Source organism: Salvelinus namaycush, chromosome 31 (genome assembly GCF_016432855.1).
Source record: "Salvelinus namaycush isolate Seneca chromosome 31, SaNama_1.0, whole genome shotgun sequence".
Lineage (NCBI taxonomy): Eukaryota > Metazoa > Chordata > Actinopteri > Salmoniformes > Salmonidae > Salvelinus > Salvelinus namaycush.
In genome coordinates, this window is record NC_052337.1 from 19,422,228 (window position 1) to 19,444,213 (window position 21,986).

At 45.9% G+C, this 21,986-nt stretch overlaps 1 protein-coding gene and 1 long non-coding RNA gene across 3 annotated transcripts in view; one reads left to right on the forward strand and one right to left on the reverse strand.

The window, feature by feature from the left end:
• Nucleotides 1-7,508: 7,508 nt before the first annotated feature.
• The window catches only part of prrc1 (proline-rich coiled-coil 1), a 44,264-nt gene continuing 29,786 nt past the window's right edge, over nt 7,509-21,986 (reverse strand). For both annotated transcript variants that reach the window (XM_038970022.1, XM_038970021.1), the window contains exons 7-9: nt 21,327-21,430; nt 10,190-10,292; nt 7,509-9,512 (exon numbers count right to left, since the gene is read on the reverse strand). In XM_038970022.1, coding sequence (XP_038825950.1) covers nt 9,303-9,512; nt 10,190-10,292; nt 21,327-21,430 — 417 coding nt within the window. In that variant the 3' untranslated portion in view covers nt 7,509-9,302. The remainder of the gene's footprint in view (nt 9,513-10,189; nt 10,293-21,326; nt 21,431-21,986) is intronic.
• LOC120025476 lies at nt 18,456-20,700 on the forward strand. Its single transcript, XR_005473025.1, has 2 exons — nt 18,456-19,051; nt 19,935-20,700. It is a non-coding gene; the product is annotated as an uncharacterized LOC120025476 (long non-coding RNA).

Consider the following 21,986-nt stretch of genomic DNA (forward strand, 5'->3'; position numbering starts at 1 on the left):
ATTGCAGTATGACTGTTATTCACTGTCGAGAGCTGAGAGTGGAATCTCATTCTTATGAACTGCAGAGCCAATGACTGGCAATAAGCGCAATAGACTCTGGCTTGTTGCCATGGCAATGTTAACCACAGGTCCCTCCATGCTCTGCCACACGCACCACTCGTGAAATTTTAATATTTCATCCACATCTTTAAGAGGCCGATCCTATCACACACCTGGTGTAGAATGTAATTACTGTGGACAGTGTATACAAAACCACTCCAACTCATGACTATGACAAACAACTGGCCTAACTGAATGTGGACGGGATGGGAACACCAGGAAGTGGGTAGCCTCACTGGGTCATCCACTAAGTGGGGACTTGGTATGGAACAAATACAGAAGTTCTACACACCAAGTGGGGACTTAGTAGCACTATAACAAAGGAGAGATACGAGCAAACTCACTGAAGAGAAAGCTATAAAGAAAGGTCTCACCAGTCCAGTGGCCAGACTTGTAGCATTCATGCAGATACATGTACACAGTTGAAATTGGAAGTTTACATACACCTTAGACAAATACATTTAAACTCAGTTTTTCACAATTCCTGACATTTAATCCTAGTAAAAATTCCCTGTCTTAGGTCAGTTAGGATCACCACTTTATTTTAAGAATGTGAAATTTCAGAATAATAGTAGATAGAATGATTTATTTCAGCTTTTATTTCTTTCATCACATTCCCAGTGGGTCAGAAGTTTACATACACTCAATTAGTATTTGGTAGCATTGCCTTTAAAATGCTTATCTTGGGTCAAACGTTTCAGGTAGCCTTCCACAAGCGTCCCACAATAAGTTGGGTGAATATTGGCCCATTCCTCCTGACAGAGCTGGTGTAACTGAGTCAGGTTTGTAGGCATCCTTTCTCACACAAGCTTTTTCAGTTCTGCCCACACATTTTCTATAGGATTGAGGTCAGGGCTTTGTGATGGCCACTCCAATACCTTGACTTTGTTGTCATTAAGGCATTTTGCCACAACTTTGGAAGTATGCTTGGGGTCATTTGTGACCAAGCTTTAACTTCCTGACTGATGTCTTGAGATGTTGCTTCAATATATCCACATAATTTTTCTACCTCATGATGCCATCTATTTTGTGAAGTGCACCAGTCCCTCCTGCAGCAAAGGACCCCCACAACATGATGCTGCCACCCCCGCGCTTCACGTTTGGGATGGTGTTCTTCGGCTTGCAAGCCTCCCCCTTTTTCCTCCAAACATAACGATGGTCATTATGGCCAAACAGTTCTATTTTTGTTTCATCAGACCAGAGGACATTTCTCCAAAAAGTACGATCTTTGTCCCCATGTGCAGTTGCAAACCGTAGTCTGGCTTTTTTATGCCAGTTTTCTACTGCCGGTACAGGGCACGGAACCCCACCGATCCTTCCCGACTGGACTACGACGTAATCTGCTCGAAGGCCTCTACATCGCGACGTACCCTGAATGCCCATCTGCTAGCCGCGGCCCGCTAGCCTGCTAGCCGCGGCCGTCGAGAGCATATTGGACTGTTAGCTGAATAGATCCATCGGCCAATTTCTTGGGCCACTATACCTATTTTGCCAATTGGACTTGGACCCCTCTGCTACTCGGGACCCGACTAATCCATCACGACTGGTCTATCGACGTCACTGCACGTGGAGGCTAAAACAGACTTTCCTCAGTCGAGAAGTGCCTCTAAGGCCCTTCTACTAGCTTGCTAGCCCCGGCCTGCTAGCTGTCTGAATCACCATGTCTCCAGCCAGCCCAACCACTCACTGGATCCCTATGATCACCCAGCTACGCATGCCTCTCCCTAATATCAATATGCCTTGTCCATTACTGTCCTGGTTAGTGATTGTCTTATTTCACTCTAGAGCCTCTAGTCCTGCTCAATATGCCTTAACCAACCATTTAGTTACACCTCCCACATATGCGGTGACATCACCTGGTTTAAACATCTCTAGAGACAGTATCTCTCATCATTACTCAATTCCTAGGTTTACCTCCAATGTACTCACATCCTACCATACCTTTGTCTGTACGTTATGCCTTGAATCTATTCTAGCGCGCTCAGAAACCTGCTCCTTTAACTCTCTGTTCAGAACGTACTAGACGACCAGTTCTGATAGCCTTTAGCCGTACCCTTATGCTACTCCTCCTCTTGTGATGTAGAGGTTAATCCAGGCCCTGCAGTGCCTAGCTCCATTCCTACTCCCCAGGTCCTCTCATTTGTTGACTTCTGTAACCGTAAAAGCCTTGGTTTCATGCATGTTAGCATTAGAAGCCTCCTCCCTAAATTTGTTTTATTCACTGCTTTAGCACACTCTGACAACCCGGATGTCCTAGCTGTGTTTGAATCCTGGTTTAGTAAGACCACCAAAAACCCTGAAATTTCCATCCCTAACTATAACGTTTTCCGACAAGATAGAACTGCCAAAGGGGAAGGTGTTGCAATCTACTGCAGAGATAGCCTGCAGAGTTCTGTCTTATTATCCAGGTCTGTACCCAAACAATTCAAACTTCTACTTTTAAAAATCCACCTTTCCAGAAACAAGTCTCTCACTGTTGCCGCTTGCTATAGACCACCCTCTGCCCCCTGCTTTGCCCTGGACACCATATGTGAATTGATTGCCCCCCATCTATCTTCAGAGCTCGTGCTGCTAGGTGACCTAAACTGGGACATGCTTAACACCCCGGCCATTCTACAATCTAAGCTTGATACCCTCAATCTCACACAAATTATCAATGAACCCACCAGGTATAACCACAAATCCGTAAACACGGGCACCCTCATAGATATCATCCTAACCAACTTGCCCTCCAAACACACCTCTGCTGTTTTCAACCAAGATCTCAGCGATCACTGACTCATTTCCTGCATCCGTAATGGGTCTGCGGTCAAACGACCACCCCTCATCACAGTCAAACGCTCCCTAAAACACTTCAGCGAGCAGGCCTTTCTAATCAACCTGGCCCGGGTATCCTGGAAGGATATTGATCTCATCCCATCGGTAGAGGATGCCTGGTTATTCTTTAAAAGTGCCTTCCTCACCATCTTGAATAAGCATGCCCCATTCAAAAAATGTAGAACCAGGAACAGATATAGCCCTTGGTTCTCTCCAGAACTGACTGCCCTTGACCAGCACAAAAACATCCTGTGGCGTTCTGCATTAGCATTGAATAGCCCCCGTGACATGCAACTTTTCAGGGAAGTTAGGAACCAATATACACAGGCAGTTATGAAAGCTAAGGCTAGCTTTTTCAAGCAGAAATTTGCATCCTGTAGCACAAACTCAAAAAAGTTCTGGGACACTGTAAAGTCCATGGAGAATAAGAGCACTTCCTCCCAGCTGCCCACTGCACTGAGGCTAGGAAACACTGTCACCACCGATAAATCCACTATAATTGAGAATTTCAATAAGCATTTTTCTACGGCTGGCCATGCTTTCCACCTGGCTACCCCTCCACCCCCCACAGCAACTCGCCCAAGCCTCCCCATTTCTCAATCACCCAAATCCAGATAGCTGATGTTCTGAAAGAGCTGCAAAATCTGGACCCCTACAAATCAACCAGGCTAGACAATCTGGACCCTCTCTTTCTAAAATTATCTGCCAAAATTGTTGCGTCCCCTATTACTAGCCTGTTCAACCTCTCTTTCGTATCGTCTGAGATTCCCAAAGATTGGAAAGCTACCGCGGTCATCCCCCTCTTCAAAGGGGGATACACTGTAGACCCAAACTGCTACAGACCTATATCAATCCTACCCTGCCTTTCTAAGTTCTTCGAAAGCCAAGTTAACAAACAGATTACCGACCATTTCGAATCCCACCATACCTTCTCCGCTATGCAATCTGGTTTCAGAGCTGGTCATGGGTGCACCTCAGGCACGCTCAAGGTCCTTAACGATATCATAACCGCCATCGATAAGAGACATTACTGTGCAGCTGTATTTATCGACCTGGCCAAGGCTTTCGACTCTGTCAATCACCACATTCTTATTGGCAGACTCAACAGCCTTGGTTTCTCAAGTGATTGTCTCGCCTGGTTCACCAACTACTTCTCTGATAGAGTTCAGTGTGTCAAATTGGAGGGCCTGTTGTCCGGACCTCTGGCAGTCTCTATGGGGGTGCCACAGGGTTCAATTCTCGGGCCGACTCTCTTCTCTGTATACATCAATGATGTTGCTCTTGCTGCTGGTGATTCTCTGATCCACCTCTACGCAGACGACACCATTCTGTATACCTCTGGCCCTTCTTTGGACACTGTGTTAACTAACCTCCAAACGAGCTTCAATGCCATACAACACTCCTTCCGTGGTCTCCAACTGCTCTTAAATTCAAGGAAAACCTAAATGCATGCTCTTCAACCGATCACTGCCCGCACCTGCCCGCCCATCCAGCATCACTACTCTGGACGGTTCTGACTTAGAATATGTGGACAACTACAAATACCTAGATGTCTGGTTAGACTGTAAACTCTCCTTCCAGACTCACATTAAGCATCTCCAATCCAAAAATAAATCTAGAATCGGCTTCCTACTTCACAACAAAGCATCCTTCAATCATGCTGCCAAACATACACTCATAAAACTGACCATCCTACCGATCCTCCAACACTCTACTCAACAAATTGGATGCAGTCTGTCACCGTGCCATCCGTTTTGTAACCAAAGCCCCAAATACTACCCACCACTGCGACCTGTACGCTCTCGTTGGCTGGCCCTCGCTTCATACTCGTCGCCAAACCCACTGGCTCCAGGTCATCTACAAGTCTCTGCTAGGTAAAGCTCCGCCTTATCTCAGCTCACTGGTCACCATAGCAGCACCCATCCGTAGCACACGCTCCAGCAGGTATATCTCACTAGTCACCCCCAAAGCCAATTCGTCCTTTGGCCGCCTTTCCTTCCAGTTCTCTGCTGCCAATGACTGGAACGAACTACAAAAATCACTGAAGCTGGAGACATGTCTCCCTCACTAGCTTTAAGCACCAGCTGCCAGAGCAGCTCACAGATCACTGCACCTGTACATAGCCCATCTGTAAATAGCCCATCCAACTACCTCATCCCCATACTGTATTTATTTCTTTATCTTGCTCCTTTGCACCCCAGTATCTCTACTTGCACATTCATCTTCCGCACATCTACCATTCCAGTGTTTAATTGCTATATTGTAATTACTTCGCAACCATGGCCTATTTATTGCCTTACCTCCCTTATCCTACCTCATTTGCGCATACTGTATATAGACTTTTCTACTGTATTATTGACTGTATGTTTGTTTATTCCATGTGTAACTCTGTGTTGTTGTATGTGTCGAACTGCTTTGCTTTATCTTGGCCAGGTCGCAGTTGCAAATGAGAACTTGTTCTCAACTAGCCTACCTGGTTAAATAAAGGTGAAATAAATAAAACATTTAAAAAAGGTACACCTCCAATTGACTCAAATAATGTCAATTAGCCTAACAGAAGCTTCTAAAGCCATGACATCATTTTCTGGAATTTTCCAAGCTGTTTAAAGGCACAGTCAACTCAGTGCATGTAAACTTCTGACCCACTGGAATTGGGATACAGTTAATTATAAATGAAATAATCTGTCTGTAAACAATTGTTGGAAAAATTACTTGTGTCATGCACAAAGTAGATGTCCTAACCGACTTGCCAAAACTATAGTTAGTTAACAAGACATTTGTGGGGTGGTTGAAAAACAAGTTTTAATGACTCCAACCTAAGTGTATGTAAACTTCTGACTTCAACTGTACATCTATTTTTTAGATGCACTATTGTAAAGTGGCTGTTCCACTGGATATCATAAGGTGAATGCACCAATTTGTAAGTCGCTCTGGATAAGAGCGTCTGCTAAATGACTTAAATGTAAATGTATTTTCTTGGACACATTAAAAGCCTATGGTTATAATTTATAATATCATGTGCCAGGATAATACAATAATACAAAACAGAACATTTCATTGGAACCATTATTTTCATTGTTTCATCTCCGACATAAAATAACACTGTACACTACATGGCCTCAGCAGTAAGTCGAGAGTTCATTGGAAGTGAACACACTACCACTAAATCACTGCGAACAAGTAGTCAGTGAACTTGCTTTCATAAAGCAATTATCCTTTCGACTTCTGTCGTTTTGTCCTCTGTGTGTTCACCCTCTGAGGTCATCTCGCCTGATAGTTCTGTCTCTTCAACCACGTCCCAAATGGCACCCTATCACTTATTTAGTGCACTATTTTTGACCAGGGCTGGTCATAAGTAGTGCACTAAATAGAGAATAGGGTGTCATTTAGGACATAACATCTTTGGTCAGTAGTTTGTACTGTCTCCCCAGGCTGATGACAGCGCTGAACATTTTCACTGTTTCCTGACACTCCGGGACGTACCTTGTTCTCCGTAATTACATTTTAAGGGGAAACGTTAATTCATGCAGTGTGAATAACTAATGAGTGTAAATGTCTAATAATTTATTGAAAGTATAAGAGAAGTTGAGAAGATACAGCTGGTGTTTTGAAAGATATTGTTTTGAAAGGGACTCTTAAAGTGTTCGAGGTCTGTAATGGAAGTCTTAGAAATGGATCCTTATTAGTTTTTAACATATGTACTGTAGTACCATATCAATATTAGTATCCTGGTGATGCTATTGCTGAATATATGCATTTCTCAATGAATCATTAAATTACATTTAACTGAACTTAGCACTATTGTAAATTATTTACTTTCTAATCTGCTAGCTACTTCATTCCAAGGCCACCTTATGTTCTACATTGAAAGTTCTTAGTTCTTCGAATTTTTGCTTTTCATACCCCTTGAAATCCAACATAAGGACAAGGGCCTTAAGCAAGGCAGCAGAGTGTGGAAAACATGTCTTATTCGAGTGTTCATAACGAAGGCCAGGGTTCATAACCATAATATTTTTCATAACCTGAATCGAATTCTCCTAACCTGCGACGAAAAGTCAAATCTAACGTTAATTTGACAAAAGCTGGATTCTTTCTTGTCGTGATTCTCCTTGAGAAACGTCCCAATCGTCTCACACACATGCAGGTGATCCGCGCAAACGTCACCCCGATCCTGGCTGATATGTTAATAATTTAGTTGATCAAATATTTTAAAACAGTGCCTGAATACATTACACTAAAAAAATTCCTTTATTTCCATGACTTTTCAGATGTTTATCATTTTCCAAAACTTTTCCAGGCCTGGAAAACACCATTTTAAATTCTATGACTTTCACAGGATTTTCTTAACCTTACAAACCATGTACAATAAGCAGAGCGAATCCAGCGATGGTGCATCGATCCGTAGGTTAATTGTGTCTCTGGAGCCCGATTCAGTGCAGAGTTTCTGTCAATATCTTTATATCTTACCCTGAGGCACACACTGGTTGTGACAGGCAGAGATGTGTGGTGTCAGTTTCTTAAATATTGACGGGGACATTGACTAGGTGGCAGTTCTTATCGAAGCCAAATAACCATGCAAACCAGAGACAAACCAGTATGAAAAATTGATATTTACTCTCCCCATGAAGGCACATTTAGAAGTCAAGAAAAGCACAACACAGAAAATCTGTTTTGTACATAACCAGTTAAAAAGCAAAGAGTTTAGACAAAGTCCTAGTATTTCTCTGGTGTAGTTGAATAACTATTGGAGAAAAGTTGTTTACTGACCTCTTGATCTAGTAGTGTTGCATCCCACTACCATGGGACTTCCATGTTTTGGACAACAGAATGTACTACTGCCTCAGGCAGCAGCAACAAATAACAAATGGATTGCCTTCCAAACAAAACCCCAGAGGTCATATACAGCTTTGTGTTTCCTTGTTGCACTCTTCTGTTGTCACTCGAGTAAAACATTTAAAAAATTGTTTCTTGCAAGGGGTGCGTTCACACAGTATAGAACAGAATGGTGATGTTGGACAAACTAAAGAATTGACTTACGATACTGAGCTCCAATAAATCACCAGACAAGTCATTTTCAATCAGGAAACACCTTCCAAGGAATCATTCCAATTCGTAGATCAAAGAATGTAATTTCACCCTTCTCCATTTGAAAATCATTGGCCTCCACTAACATGTAAAGTATGTGTACATGTAATAACCTATGTAGCGTTAATGTACAGACAACAATTGTTATATTAACACACACATGTATACATACAACAAAAAAAGTACAAAACATTACAACTTATGGATTTTAAGGCCCTGATATCTTGGTACATTATAGCTCATTCAGTCCAAAGCCTCCATTGAGTTACATAGGCTAAGTGTGAAATGGACTTTTATGTAAATCCCAAGTTGATGTCAATGAGAGATTTGCATAAATATACGTTACATGCAATGATAAACGTTAAGTTACATGCAATGATCTCAAGATAGCATTTAGCCTGCAGGTAATTCATACAGAAAAAATATCCCCCCCCCCCCAAGTGGTAGGTTGGTGGTTGACGTACTACACCAACTAGCACTGGCTATACTCTCTAAAAACAGGGGTGTCAAACATACGGGGGTCCAATCTGGCCCACAGGTGGTTTGAGTAAATGGCTGTGTTTATAAACGCAGCCCAATTCTGATATTTGCAAAAAAAGTTGTACTGACAAAATCAATACACTTTAAAATGACTAATACCAAAAGCGAAAATGTGTAGAAATGATAATGGACCTATAATGGAAATATAACAAATTTTCAGTGACGAACTCCGGACCTGGCAAAATGAGATCATTGCTCTAAAAAGAGACAAAGCACTATCGTTCCCCATTTACAAATCGCCTGCGTGTTCATCCAAAAGTAATACAACACCGCATTCTACAGATTTACATGACTTGAATACAATTTGTTGAACAACAAATTCAGGATCACAAATAATACTTTCTCAATAAAAAGGGGGACAATCGACAAAATTCAAATAATCAATCATTACTTTAATGAGCTAGTTTTCTACGCTATCTCTAAAACGGCATTTCTTTCTGGGCCTTAGCTGGTGGAAAAAAGTTGATTTAGAAATAAATGATGATTTCCTGTTTTTGAAGGAACAATCCATTTCCGTCGTTCTCTCCATCCAGTTGGCACGTCGGAATGTTTCAACCCATAAAACCTTCCTACACACAAATAATAAAACATAACGAGAAAATTGCATTTGGCTTTTTGCCCAATCAGGACGGACAGCTAGCAGCAGAGTAGGAATCCCATTTGGTGAAACGGCTGCCACTTCTGCCCAACCCCCTCCTCTGGTTCTCCCTCCCCCTAGTTGTCAGTTTAAAGACATGGTGGCTGGGGGATATGGTGCCACCTCACATTGTCCTGGGTGGAAGCTGCTGCTTGTACATGCCCGCCAGGGCATTGGCGGCGCTCTGGATCATCTGGCGGCGGGACATGCCCGTGAAGGCCTGGTGCCAGTCCGTGCGCGACACATTGGGTACGTTGCGCTCCAGCACCTCGCCTACCGTCACCAGTAGGCCCGACCAGCGAAGGCTGTAGTCCGGCGGGGTCAGGGACTGGGCCTTTGGGGACAGGTGAAAGATAGTGTTCCTATCACTTGACATTTACATGCATTAATTTCACCAACACCTGTTCATACAACCACTCTCCTTACACTGTCTAGTCCATATTCTGTAGACTAACAACAATTTACACTCAACTCAATTCACATTTAATAAATAAACATGATTTAATATTTCGAGACTGCTTAAATTATAACAATTCGGAAAGCAATTTGCCTTCAAACCCTTTCACGCTTTTACTTTGAAGCAATGTTCCAATTTCACCAGTGACACAGCATTGACCGAAAGACTCATTTTCACAGAGTATTAAATCAAGGCAATTAAGTTTACATGATGAAATTATTTTTCAATACAACACCATGCTACAGCTTTGACAGGTCGAATTTTGAAAAGCGGCACTTATGGTACAATGGGTAGCAGCCTGTCGTTACACTGATGGCTTTTCATCCAGAGGGAAAGACTAAAACTCCCCCCCAAAGTTCCATTTGACTTTTTCAATAGACACAAGTGTATGGTATGTGCTAACATTGAGTGCTAACAGCAATCTAACATTGATAACACATGCAACCACATTAAGAGATACAGTAAATATATGTCATTAATTGAGCATCATTGTGTTGTGGGGCAAACTGTACTGTTAACATGAGGGTGCAGTAGTGGCAGCTGTGAGCTCCTACCTGCTGGACGTGCTCCAAGGCCAGTGGCGTAGCCTGAGTGAAGGTCTCAATGTGAATGCCAGCTCCAGGATCCTCCAGGATTAGACAGCCAATGTCAAACCATCTGGAAGGTCACAGAATAACAGCACTGTTAAAGCTGCAATATGCAACTTTTTATTAGGCACACCCATCTAGTACCGGGTCGGAACCCCCTTTGCCTCCAGAACAGCCTGAATTAGTTGGGGAATGAAAGCGTTGCTCAAATGGTATCAAGGGACCTATCGTGTACCAGGAGAACATTCCACACACAATTACATGACTGCCACCAGCCTGTACCGTTGACACCAGGCAAGATGGGGCCATGGACTCATGCTGCTTACGCCAAATCCTGACACTGCCATCAGCACGACACAACAGGAACCCGGGATCCGTCTGACCAGGCAATGTTTTTCCCACAACTCAATTGTCCAGTGTTGGTGATCGCGCTTCTTGTTTTTCTGATGAAACAGAAAACCGGGTGTGGTCTTCTGCTGCAATAGCACATCTGTGACAAAGACCGACATGTTGTGTGTTCCGAGATGCCGTTCTACACACCAGTTGTACTGTGCCATTATTTGCCCGGATGTGGCCCGCCTGTTAGTTTGCACGATTCTTGCTTTTCTCCTTCGACCTCTCATCAATGAGCTGTTTTCACCCACAAGACTGCTGCTGACTGGATGTTGTTTGTTGAACCATTCTCTGTAAATGCTAGACACTGTCACGCATGAAAAGCCCAGGAGGCCGGCCGTTTCTGAGATACTGGAACTAGCGCGCCTAGCAGACGATCATACCACGCTCAGTCACTTAGAATAGGCAAAACAAGTGACCTAACGTTCAATGGAACAGTAACTGAATGCCTATCAGCCTGCTTTATATAGCAAGCCACGGCCAGGCGACTTACTGTCTGTAGGAACAAACCATTTGTGTGAACGGGGCGATGTACCTAATAAACTGAGTGTAGATCTGTCATTCTCATTGAAAGCAAGTCTGTATGTGTATTATTTCTATACTTAGTTCTTAAGTGAAGTTTTTGCATCTTTTACACCAGCTTCAAACAATTGAAAAAATACTGGAAAATATATTTCACAGAGGTTTAGATGGCACAATGATAATCTACACTATACTTGCTTGTTGTGTCAAACTGAAATTAGACAAACTTAGAATTCTTGCAACCAGGAAATGGTAGAGCAATTTCTACACATTGCACCTTTAAGCATGGCGTATGCATCACAATGCAGGCAAGACAGATCATGACAAGAGTGAAACTAACCAATAAGCAGACAGAGCAAATCACACTTTTGGATTTAGGTTGACAGGAAGTAGTAGGGAAGGGAGGGGGAACCATTAACTAAATATTATGGTCCATCAATTGCAACCCTCTGACAAAGAAAGGCAGTGAGCAGCACCGACTACTGGATGCTAGAGAGGATATTCCAGACTAGCAATAACATACCTGATACAACTAACAGCCACACCTTCACCTGCTCGACTGACAACATGAACACAACCCTGGTCTTATTAACTGTCCATGCTCCTCCATATAGTATTCTACCCTTGTGATGACAATCTTTTTCGGTTCATTGGCCCTTACTCTAGCGGAGTCGAAAACGACTGGGAGCTGGTCTAAGCTATAAAGGCTGCGTTTACACAGGCAACCCAATTCTGATCTTTTTCCACTAATTGGTCTTTCGACCAATCAGATGAGCTCTTTTGCAAATAATTGGGCAAAATATCTGAATTTGGTTGCCTGTGTAAACACAGCCATTTTATCCTTGGCTTGGCCCGCAACATTCCGGTCCTTGGCTTGGCCCGCAACATTCCGGTCCTTGGCTTGGCCCGCAACATTCCGGTCCTTGGCTTGGCCCGCAACATTCCGGTCCTTGGCTTGGCCCGCAACATTCCGGTCCTTGGCTTGGCCCGCAACATTCCGGTCCTTGGCTTGGCCCGCAACATTCCGGTCCTTGGCTTGGCCCGCAACATTCCGGTCCTTGGCTTGGCCCGCAACATTCCGGTCCTTGGCTTGGCCCGCAACATTCCGGTCCTTGGCTTGGCCCGCAACATTCCGGTCCTTGGCTTGGCCCGCAACATTCCGGTACTTGGCTTGGAATGCAACATTCCGGTACTTGGCTTGGCCCGCAACATTCCGGTCCTTGGCTTGGAATGCAACATTCTGGTCCTTGGTTTGGCCCGCAACATTCTGGTACTTGGTTTGGCCCGCAACATTCTGGTCCTTGGCTTGGCCCGCAACATTCCGGTCCTTGGCTTGGAATGCAACATTCCGGTCCTTGGCTTGGAATGCAACATTCTGGTCCTTGGCTTGGCCCGCAACATTCTGGTACTTGGCTTGGCCCGCAACATTCTGGTACTTGGCTTGGAATGCAACATTCTGGTCCTTGGTTTGGCCCGCAACATTCTGGTCCTTGGCTTGGCCCGCAACATTCCGGTACTTGGCTTGGAATGCAACATTCCGGTCCTTGGCTTGGCCCGCAACATTCTGGTCCTTGGTTTGGCCCGCAACATTCTGGTACTTGGCTTGGAATGCAACATTCTGGTCCTTGGCTTGGCCCGCAACATTCTGGTCCTTGGCTTGGCCCGCAACATTCTGGTCCTTGGTTTGGAATGCAACATTCTGGTCCTTGGCTTGGAATGCAACATTCTGGTCCTTGGCTTGGAATGCAACATTCTGGTCCTTGGCTTGGAATGCAACATTCTGGTCCTTGGCTTGGAATGCAACATTCTGGTCCTTGGTTTGGCCCGCAACATTCTGGTCCTTGGCTTGGCCCGCAACATTCTGGTCCTTGGTTTGGCCCGCAACATTCTGGTCCTTGGTTTGGCCCGCAACATTCTGGTACTTGGCTTGGAATGCAACATTCTGGTCCTTGGCTTGGAATGCAACATTCTGGTCCTTGGCTTGGCCCGCAACATTCCGGTCCTTGGCTTGGCCCGCAACATTCTGGTACTTGGCTTGGAATGCAACATTCTGGTACTTGGCTTGGCCCGCAACATTCCGGTCCTTGGCTTGGAATGCAACATTCTGGTCCTTGGTTTGGCCCTCAACATTCTGGTACTTGGTTTGGCCCGCAACATTCTGGTCCTTGGCTTGGCCCGCAACATTCCGGTCCTTGGCTTGGCCCGCAACATTCCGGTCCTTGGCTTGGCCCGCAACATTCCGGTCCTTGGCTTGGCCCGCAACATTCCGGTCCTTGGCTTGGCCCGCAACATTCCGGTCCTTGGCTTGGCCCGCAACATTCCGGTCCTTGGCTTGGCCCGCAACATTCCGGTCCTTGGCTTGGCCCGCAACATTCCGGTCCTTGGCTTGGCCCGCAACATTCCGGTCCTTGGCTTGGCCCGCAACATTCCGGTCCTTGGCTTGGCCCGCAACATTCCGGTACTTGGCTTGGAATGCAACATTCCGGTACTTGGCTTGGCCCGCAACATTCCGGTCCTTGGCTTGGAATGCAACATTCTGGTCCTTGGTTTGGCCCGCAACATTCTGGTACTTGGTTTGGCCCGCAACATTCTGGTCCTTGGCTTGGCCCGCAACATTCCGGTCCTTGGCTTGGAATGCAACATTCTGGTCCTTGGTTTGGCCCGCAACATTCTGGTACTTGGCTTGGCCCGCAACATTCCGGTCCTTGGCTTGGAATGCAACATTCTGGTCCTTGGTTTGGCCCGCAACATTCTGGTCCTTGGTTTGGCCCGCAACATTCCGGTCCTTGGCTTGGCCCGCAACATTCCGGTCCTTGGCTTGGCCCGCAACATTCCGGTCCTTGGCTTGGCCCGCAACATTCCGGTCCTTGGCTTGGCCCGCAACATTCCGGTACTTGGTTTGGCCCGCAACATTCTGGTCCTTGGCTTGGAATGCAACATTCTGGTCCTTGGCTTGGAATGCAACATTCTGGTACTTGGCTTGGAATGCAACATTCTGGTCCTTGGTTTGGAATGCAACATTCTGGTCCTTGGTTTGGCCCGCAACATTCTGGTCCTTGGCTTGGAATGCAACATTCTGGTCCTTGGCTTGGCCCGCAACATTCTGGTACTTGGCTTGGCCCGCAACATTCTGGTCCTTGGCTTGGCCCGCAACATTCTGGTCCTTGGCTTGGCCCGCAACATTCTGGTCCTTGGCTTGGAATGCAACATTCTGGTACTTGGTTTGGCCCGCAACATTCCGGTACTTGGCTTGGAATGCAACATTCTGGTCCTTGGTTTGGCCCGCAACATTCTGGTCCTTGGCTTGGCCCGCAACATTCCGGTCCTTGGCTTGGCCCGCAACATTCTGGTCCTTGGTTTGGCCCGCAACATTCTGGTACTTGGTTTGGCCCGCAACATTCTGGTACTTGGCTTGGCCCGCAACATTCTGGTACTTGGCTTGGCCCGCAACATTCTGGTCCTTGGCTTGGCCCGCAACATTCTGGTCCTTGGTTTGGAATGCAACATTCTGGTCCTTGGCTTGGAATGCAACATTCTGGTCCTTGGCTTGGAATGCAACATTCTGGTCCTTGGCTTGGAATGCAACATTCTGGTCCTTGGTTTGGCCCGCAACATTCTGGTCCTTGGCTTGGCCCGCAACATTCTGGTCCTTGGTTTGGCCCGCAACATTCTGGTCCTTGGTTTGGCCCGCAACATTCTGGTACTTGGCTTGGAATGCAACATTCTGGTCCTTGGCTTGGAATGCAACATTCTGGTCCTTGGCTTGGCCCGCAACATTCCGGTCCTTGGCTTGGCCCGCAACATTCTGGTACTTGGCTTGGAATGCAACATTCTGGTACTTGGCTTGGCCCGCAACATTCCGGTCCTTGGCTTGGAATGCAACATTCTGGTCCTTGGTTTGGCCCTCAACATTCTGGTACTTGGTTTGGCCCGCAACATTCTGGTCCTTGGCTTGGCCCGCAACATTCCGGTCCTTGGCTTGGAATGCAACATTCTGGTCCTTGGCTTGGAATGCAACATTCTGGTACTTGGCTTGGAATGCAACATTCTGGTACTTGGCTTGGAATGCAACATTCTGGTACTTGGTTTGGCCTGCAACATTCTGGTCCTTGGTTTGGCCTGCAACATTCTGGTCCTTGGCTTGGAATGCAACATTCTGGTCCTTGGCTTGGCCCGCAACATTCTGGTACTTGGCTTGGCCCGCAACATTCTGGTCCTTGGCTTGGCCCGCAACATTCTGGTCCTTGGCTTGGCCCGCAACATTCTGGTCCTTGGCTTGGAATGCAACATTCTGGTCCTTGGCTTGGCCCGCAACATTCTGGTCCTTGGCTTGGAATGCAACATTCTGGTACTTGGTTTGGCCCGCAACATTCCGGTACTTGGCTTGGAATGCAACATTCTGGTCCTTGGTTTGGCCCGCAACATTCTGGTCCTTGGCTTGGCCCGCAACATTCCGGTACTTGGCTTGGAATGCAACATTCTGGTCCTTGGCTTGGCCCGCAACATTCTGGTCCTTGGTTTGGCCCGCAACATTCTGGTACTTGGCTTGGAATGCAACATTCTGGTCCTTGGCTTGGCCCGCAACATTCTGGTCCTTGGCTTGGCCCGCAACATTCTGGTCCTTGGTTTGGAATGCAACATTCTGGTCCTTGGCTTGGAATGCAACATTCTGGTCCTTGGCTTGGAATGCAACATTCTGGTCCTTGGCTTGGAATGCAACATTCTGGTACTTGGCTTGGCCCGCAACATTCTGGTCCTTGGTTTGGCCCGCAACATTCTGGTCCTTGGTTTGGCCCGCAACATTCTGGTCCTTGGCTTGGAATGCAACATTCTGGTCCTTGGCTTGGAATGCAACATTCTGGTCCTTGGCTTGGCCCGCAACATTCCGGTCCTTGTCTTGGAATGCAACATTCTGGTACTTGGCTTGGAATGCAACATTCTGGTACTTGGCTTGGCCCGCAACATTCCGGTCCTTGGCTTGGAATGCAACATTCCGGTCCTTGGTTTGGCCCGCAACATTCTGGTACTTGGTTTGGCCCGCAACATTCAGGTCCTTGGCTTGGCCCGCAACATTCCGGTCCTTGGCTTGGAATGCAACATTCTGGTCCTTGGTTTGGCCCGCAACATTCCGGTACTTGGCTTGGCCCGCAACATTCCGGTCCTTGGCTTGGAATGCAACATTCCGGTCCTTGGTTTGGCCCGCAACATTCCGGTCCTTGGCTTGGCCCGCAACATTCCGGTCCTTGGCTTGGCCCGCAACATTCCGGTCCTTGGCTTGGCCCGCAACATTCCGGTCCTTGGCTTGGCCCGCAACATTCCGGTCCTTGGCTTGGCCCGCAACATTCCGGTCCTTGGTTTGGCCCGCAACATTCCGGTACTTGGTTTGGCCCGCAACATTCCGGTCCTTGGCTTGGAATGCAACATTCTGGTACTTGGCTTGGAATGCAACATTCTGGTCCTTGGTTTGGAATGCAACATTCTGGTCCTTGGTTTGGCCCGCAACATTCTGGTCCTTGGCTTGGAATGCAACATTCTGGTCCTTGGCTTGGCCCGCAACATTCTGGTACTTGGCTTGGCCCGCAACATTCTGGTCCTTGGCTTGGAATGCAACATTCTGGTCCTTGGCTTGGCCCGCAACATTCTGGTCCTTGGCTTGGAATGCAACATTCTGGTACTTGGTTTGGCCCGCAACATTCCGGTACTTGGCTTGGAATGCAACATTCTGGTCCTTGGTTTGGCCCGCAACATTCCGGTCCTTGGCTTGGCCCGCAACATTCCGGTACTTGGCTTGGAATGCAACATTCTGGTCCTTGGCTTGGCCCGCAACATTCTGGTCCTTGGTTTGGCCCGCAACATTCTGGTACTTGGCTTGGAATGCAACATTCTGGTCCTTGGCTTGGCCCGCAACATTCTGGTCCTTGGCTTGGCCCGCAACATTCTGGTCCTTGGCTTGGCCCGCAACATTCTGGTCCTTGGCTTGGAATGCAACATTCTGGTCCTTGGCTTGGAATGCAACATTCTGGTCCTTGGCTTGGAATGCAACATTCTGGTCCTTGGCTTGGAATGCAACATTCTGGTCCTTGGCTTGGAATGCAACATTCTGGTCCTTGGCTTGGAATGCAACATTCTGGTCCTTGGCTTGGAATGCAACATTCTGGTCCTTGGCTTGGCCCGCAACATTCTGGTCCTTGGTTTGGCCCGCAACATTCTGGTCCTTGGTTTGGCCCGCAACATTCTGGTCCTTGGCTTGGAATGCAACATTCTGGTCCTTGGCTTGGAATGCAACATTCTGGTCCTTGGCTTGGAATGCAACATTCTGGTCCTTGGCTTGGAATGCAACATTCTGGTCCTTGGCTTGGAATGCAACATTCTGGTCCTTGGCTTGGAATGCAACATTCTGGTCCTTGGCTTGGAATGCAACATTCTGGTCCTTGGCTTGGCCCGCAACATTCTGGTCCTTGGCTTGGCCCGCAACATTCTGGTCCTTGGCTTGGAATGCAACATTCTGGTCCTTGGCTTGGAATGCAACATTCTGGTACTTGGCTTGGAATGCAACATTCCGGTCCTTGGCTTGGCCCGCAACATTCCGGTCCTTGGCTTGGAATGCAACATTCCGGTCCTTGGCTTGGAATGCAACATTCCGGTCCTTGGCTTGGAATGCAACATTCCGGTCCTTGGCTTGGAATGCAACATTCCGGTCCTTGGCTTGGAATGCAACATTCCGGTCCTTGGCTTGGCCCGCAACATTCCGGTCCTTGGCTTGGCCCGCAACATTCCGGTCCTTGGCTTGGCCCGCAACATTCCGGTCCTTGGCTTGGCCCGCAACATTCCGGTCCTTGGCTTGGCCCGCAACATTCCGGTCCTTGGCTTGGCCCGCAACATTCCGGTCCTTGGTTTGGCCAGCAACATTCCGGTACTTGGCTTGGCCCGCAACATTCCGGTACTTGGCTTGGCCCGCAACATTCCGGTACTTGGCTTGGCCCGCAACATTCCGGTCCTTGGCTTGGAATGCAACATTCCGGTCCTTGGCTTGGAATGCAACATTCCGGTCCTTGGCTTGGAATGCAACATTCCGGTCCTTGGCTTGGAATGCAACATTCTGGTCCTTGGCTTGGAATGCAACATTCTGGTCCTTGGCTTGGAATGCAACATTCTGGTCCTTGGCTTGGAATGCAACATTCTGGTCCTTGGCTTGGAATGCAACATTCTGGTCCTTGGCTTGGAATGCAACATTCTGGTCCTTGGTTTGGCCCGCAACATTCTGGTCCTTGGTTTGGCCCGCAACATTCTGGTCCTTGGTTTGGCCCGCAACATTCTGGTCCTTGGCTTGGAATGCAACATTCTGGTCCTTGGCTTGGAATGCAACATTCTGGTCCTTGGCTTGGAATGCAACATTCTGGTCCTTGGCTTGAATGTTGCATTCTGGTACTTGGCTTGGAATGCAACATTCTGGTACTTGGCTTGGAATGCAACATTCTGGTACTTGGCTTGGAATGCAACATTCTGGTACTTGGCTTGGAATGCAACATTCTGGTACTTGGCTTGGAATGCAACATTCTGGTACTTGGCTTGGAATGCAACATTCTGGTACTTGGCTTGGAATGCAACATTCTGGTACTTGGCTTGGAATGCAACATTCTGGTACTTGGCTTGGAATGCAACATTCTGGTACTTGGCTTGGAATGCAACATTCTGGTACTTGGTTTGGCCCGCAACATTCTGGTCCTTGGCTTGGAATGCAACATTCTGGTCCTTGGCTTGGAATGCAACATTCTGGTCCTTGGCTTGGAATGCAACATTCTGGTCCTTGGCTTGGAATGCAACATTCTGGTCCTTGGTTTGGCCAGCAACATTCTGTTCATTTGAGGAAGCCCTCAGGGAGGTTGAGCCACTCTGCTACTTGGTGATAAAAAGGTAAAGGCATTCAAGGTCGAGGTCAGAAGAGCTCATCTGTTTTAATGCCCTAAAGCACATTACTGGCCTTGTGGGGAGATCAGCAGTCTAGCTAAACTGCACAGGTCTCAGTTGATTTTCTGAGGGGGAAATGGGAGTTTTGACACGTGTAGCAAGGTGAGGTGAGGTATGTTCGATTAGTAGAGCCTTCTGGGGACATTGGGTTGTTATCTGATTTCTGAAAAAGTCTGTCAAGGCTCATGCTCTTCGACCCTGCCAGAGTGCACCACACCCTAGCTCAGTATCTTCCAAATGTGGGGCGAGAGAAAAGGGAAGCTTGGGTATTGAAGTCACAATCAGTTGACCGATTTTGGCCTGAAAGCAATAGTCTATATCTTAAAATTGCGATTTTGTGGTACTGTATCAAATAAATGCAGACTAATAAAACAAAAAAATGGTAGAAGGGTTTCAAGAAAAATGCATTTTCAAAAATGTATTAGTAAAGTTCCAGATTGATAATAAAAAAATTGCAATACATACGTAGCATAATGTAACCATATATGATATGCCACGGAATTGTCAAATGCAGTCTGACTGCTTTGTTATATAGACTACAGGCTGTTATGATAGTTAAAGCCACATTTCTTAGTCCTTAAAGGGGTACCCCAGTGTTCGACTTTGGGGTCATTGTTGTTCACGTTGTATATAAATGACATTGAATATACTGTTAACACCTGTAACATTCATCTCTACGCAGATGACAGTTATTTATTCCTGTGCCTCTTCAGGTCAGCAGGCCATTTGTGACCTTCAGCATGATTCCGACTCAATCCCCCCAAAAATCCCTTACTGAGCTTAAATTACTGTTAACTGCAAATAAAACCAATTTTATTCTGTTCTCTAGGTCTCGTAATGTTGATCCCGAGGAGTTGCGTATTTGCACTTCAAATGGAGCAAGTTTTTCACTAAGTACTTGGGTATCTGGAATGATGATGAATTGTCTTTTGAAACACACATTGAAAACTTTACAAAGAAGCTGAAATCTATTATTTTTTATTATATAGAAATAAATCCTGCCTCTGTTTAAACAACGCTGCTCCCTGTAACAGACTATGGTGACATTTATATGCACGCGGCAGCCTCTGTTTTGAAACCATTGGACTCAGTATTCAATTCAGCAATACATTTTATCACTGGGGACAGTTTTAGGACTCATTGTCTTATTTACAAACATGTGGGATGGACCTCTGTAAGAAGAGAGCTGCACTCTTCTTTACTTACATAGCAGTCTTGCAGAAACTTCCTCTGTACATTACTTTATTGATTCAATTTAGACGTACAAATTACCAAACCCGTTCTCAGGGATGGATAACTCCGGAGATCCCTTTAGTCGCCACAGAATTAGGAAAATCTGCTTTTAGTTTTGCCCCTTTGTGGAACTTTCAGGCATTTAAAATGATTGATTGGAGACTTATGTTACAGAATGCCATTGCATTTCTTAAATCTGTTTAATGTTGTGTATGTGTTTTATAGTGTGTTTTATTTGGAATGATTATGTAGGGCTGTTGTGCTTTATTTATGTATTGGGTTTGTTTGTAAATGTATACAAGGCTCTCTTGTAAAATAGTATTATTTCAATGTGACTGTTTAAATAAAGGTTAATATATGCACATTTTCTGTAAATCTATCATCTTAAACATAATCTTTGATATTTTAATTAAACAAATGAAATGCTCTTGGAAGAGGTAAGAATCAGCATTTCAGAAAGAAAAACAATTACAGCTTAAATAAAGTAAAGATAATTAATAGGAGGTGCACACAAAGAATATTCAAATATGAAAAATGTATCATTTCCTTCTCATTACTCATCGATTGATATAATCCTTGGCGTAAACATTAATTTCAAATCATTCCAAAATTATAATCCATTTAAAAAGGGATAATGGGAAAGCTTACGAAACAGCATTCATTATCTATGATGAGGTTTTTGGACCCAATGGTACATATGAGGGGAGATAAGCAGGCTGTTTGAGAGAGTTGCACAAGTGTGTAACAAGGGAGATTAAAAATAGAAAAAAGCTAACTTGGTCATTCGAACACGTTCTTACATAGGAGGCAGCTGGCGATGTGTGTGTGTGGAATGCTGGGAGTGTGTACAGTGAAATGAGTGAGTGCGAGAGGGTGTGTTTGTGTGTATGCGTGCGTGCGTGAATGAGGGTGTATGAAAGTGAGTGTATGAAATGCATGTGTACAGGGGATTTGAGATTTAAGGGGTATTTTCTCCTGCTGTGCTTACTTGTCGGGGAAAAGCTCGGCGATGAAGTTCTCCACAGAGACCACGGGCTGCTTCTCGTGGATGACGCCCGCCCGCCGCAGGCTGTCGATGCGCTCCTGGGCCCCCTGTGGAGACAGACACACCTCAGAATCAGGCAGAACTAATTTATCAATAATAAAGAGGTTTATTTGAGCAACTGCAAGGAAGATCACTCCCTCAGGAAGAACCCGGAGAGTAACTTCCAGGACATACAGGAAAGGAACTCAGGATATACCGGAGTGGATCTCAAAGATTTTACAATCACAGTCTTTACATACTTAATCTACACAAAGAGCTGCTTACCCCTCCAAGGGGGAGGAAAGCTTATAAAAGAGATAAGGGGTAATTGGCTCCACTTCCTTAGAAAAAGAAAACAAATGAGAACAGGTTCTAGCCAGTTCTCACAGCCTATATGTCTAAGATAGCGTGATAGGATCTTTAAAGCCTAACCAGAGGAAAGTAGATTTCCGCCTGGCTAGGCTTTTAGTGCCCTAATAGATAATGAGCCAGTAGTAAATTACTCCTATGTGCGGTTTGTAAAGAGGTTACTGGACAGATGTGCAAAATTAGCAGTGAATAGCACTACTCAACTCAAGCATTTACATAGCATTAGGCTGTGTAAAACGGTTTTGCGCCAACAAG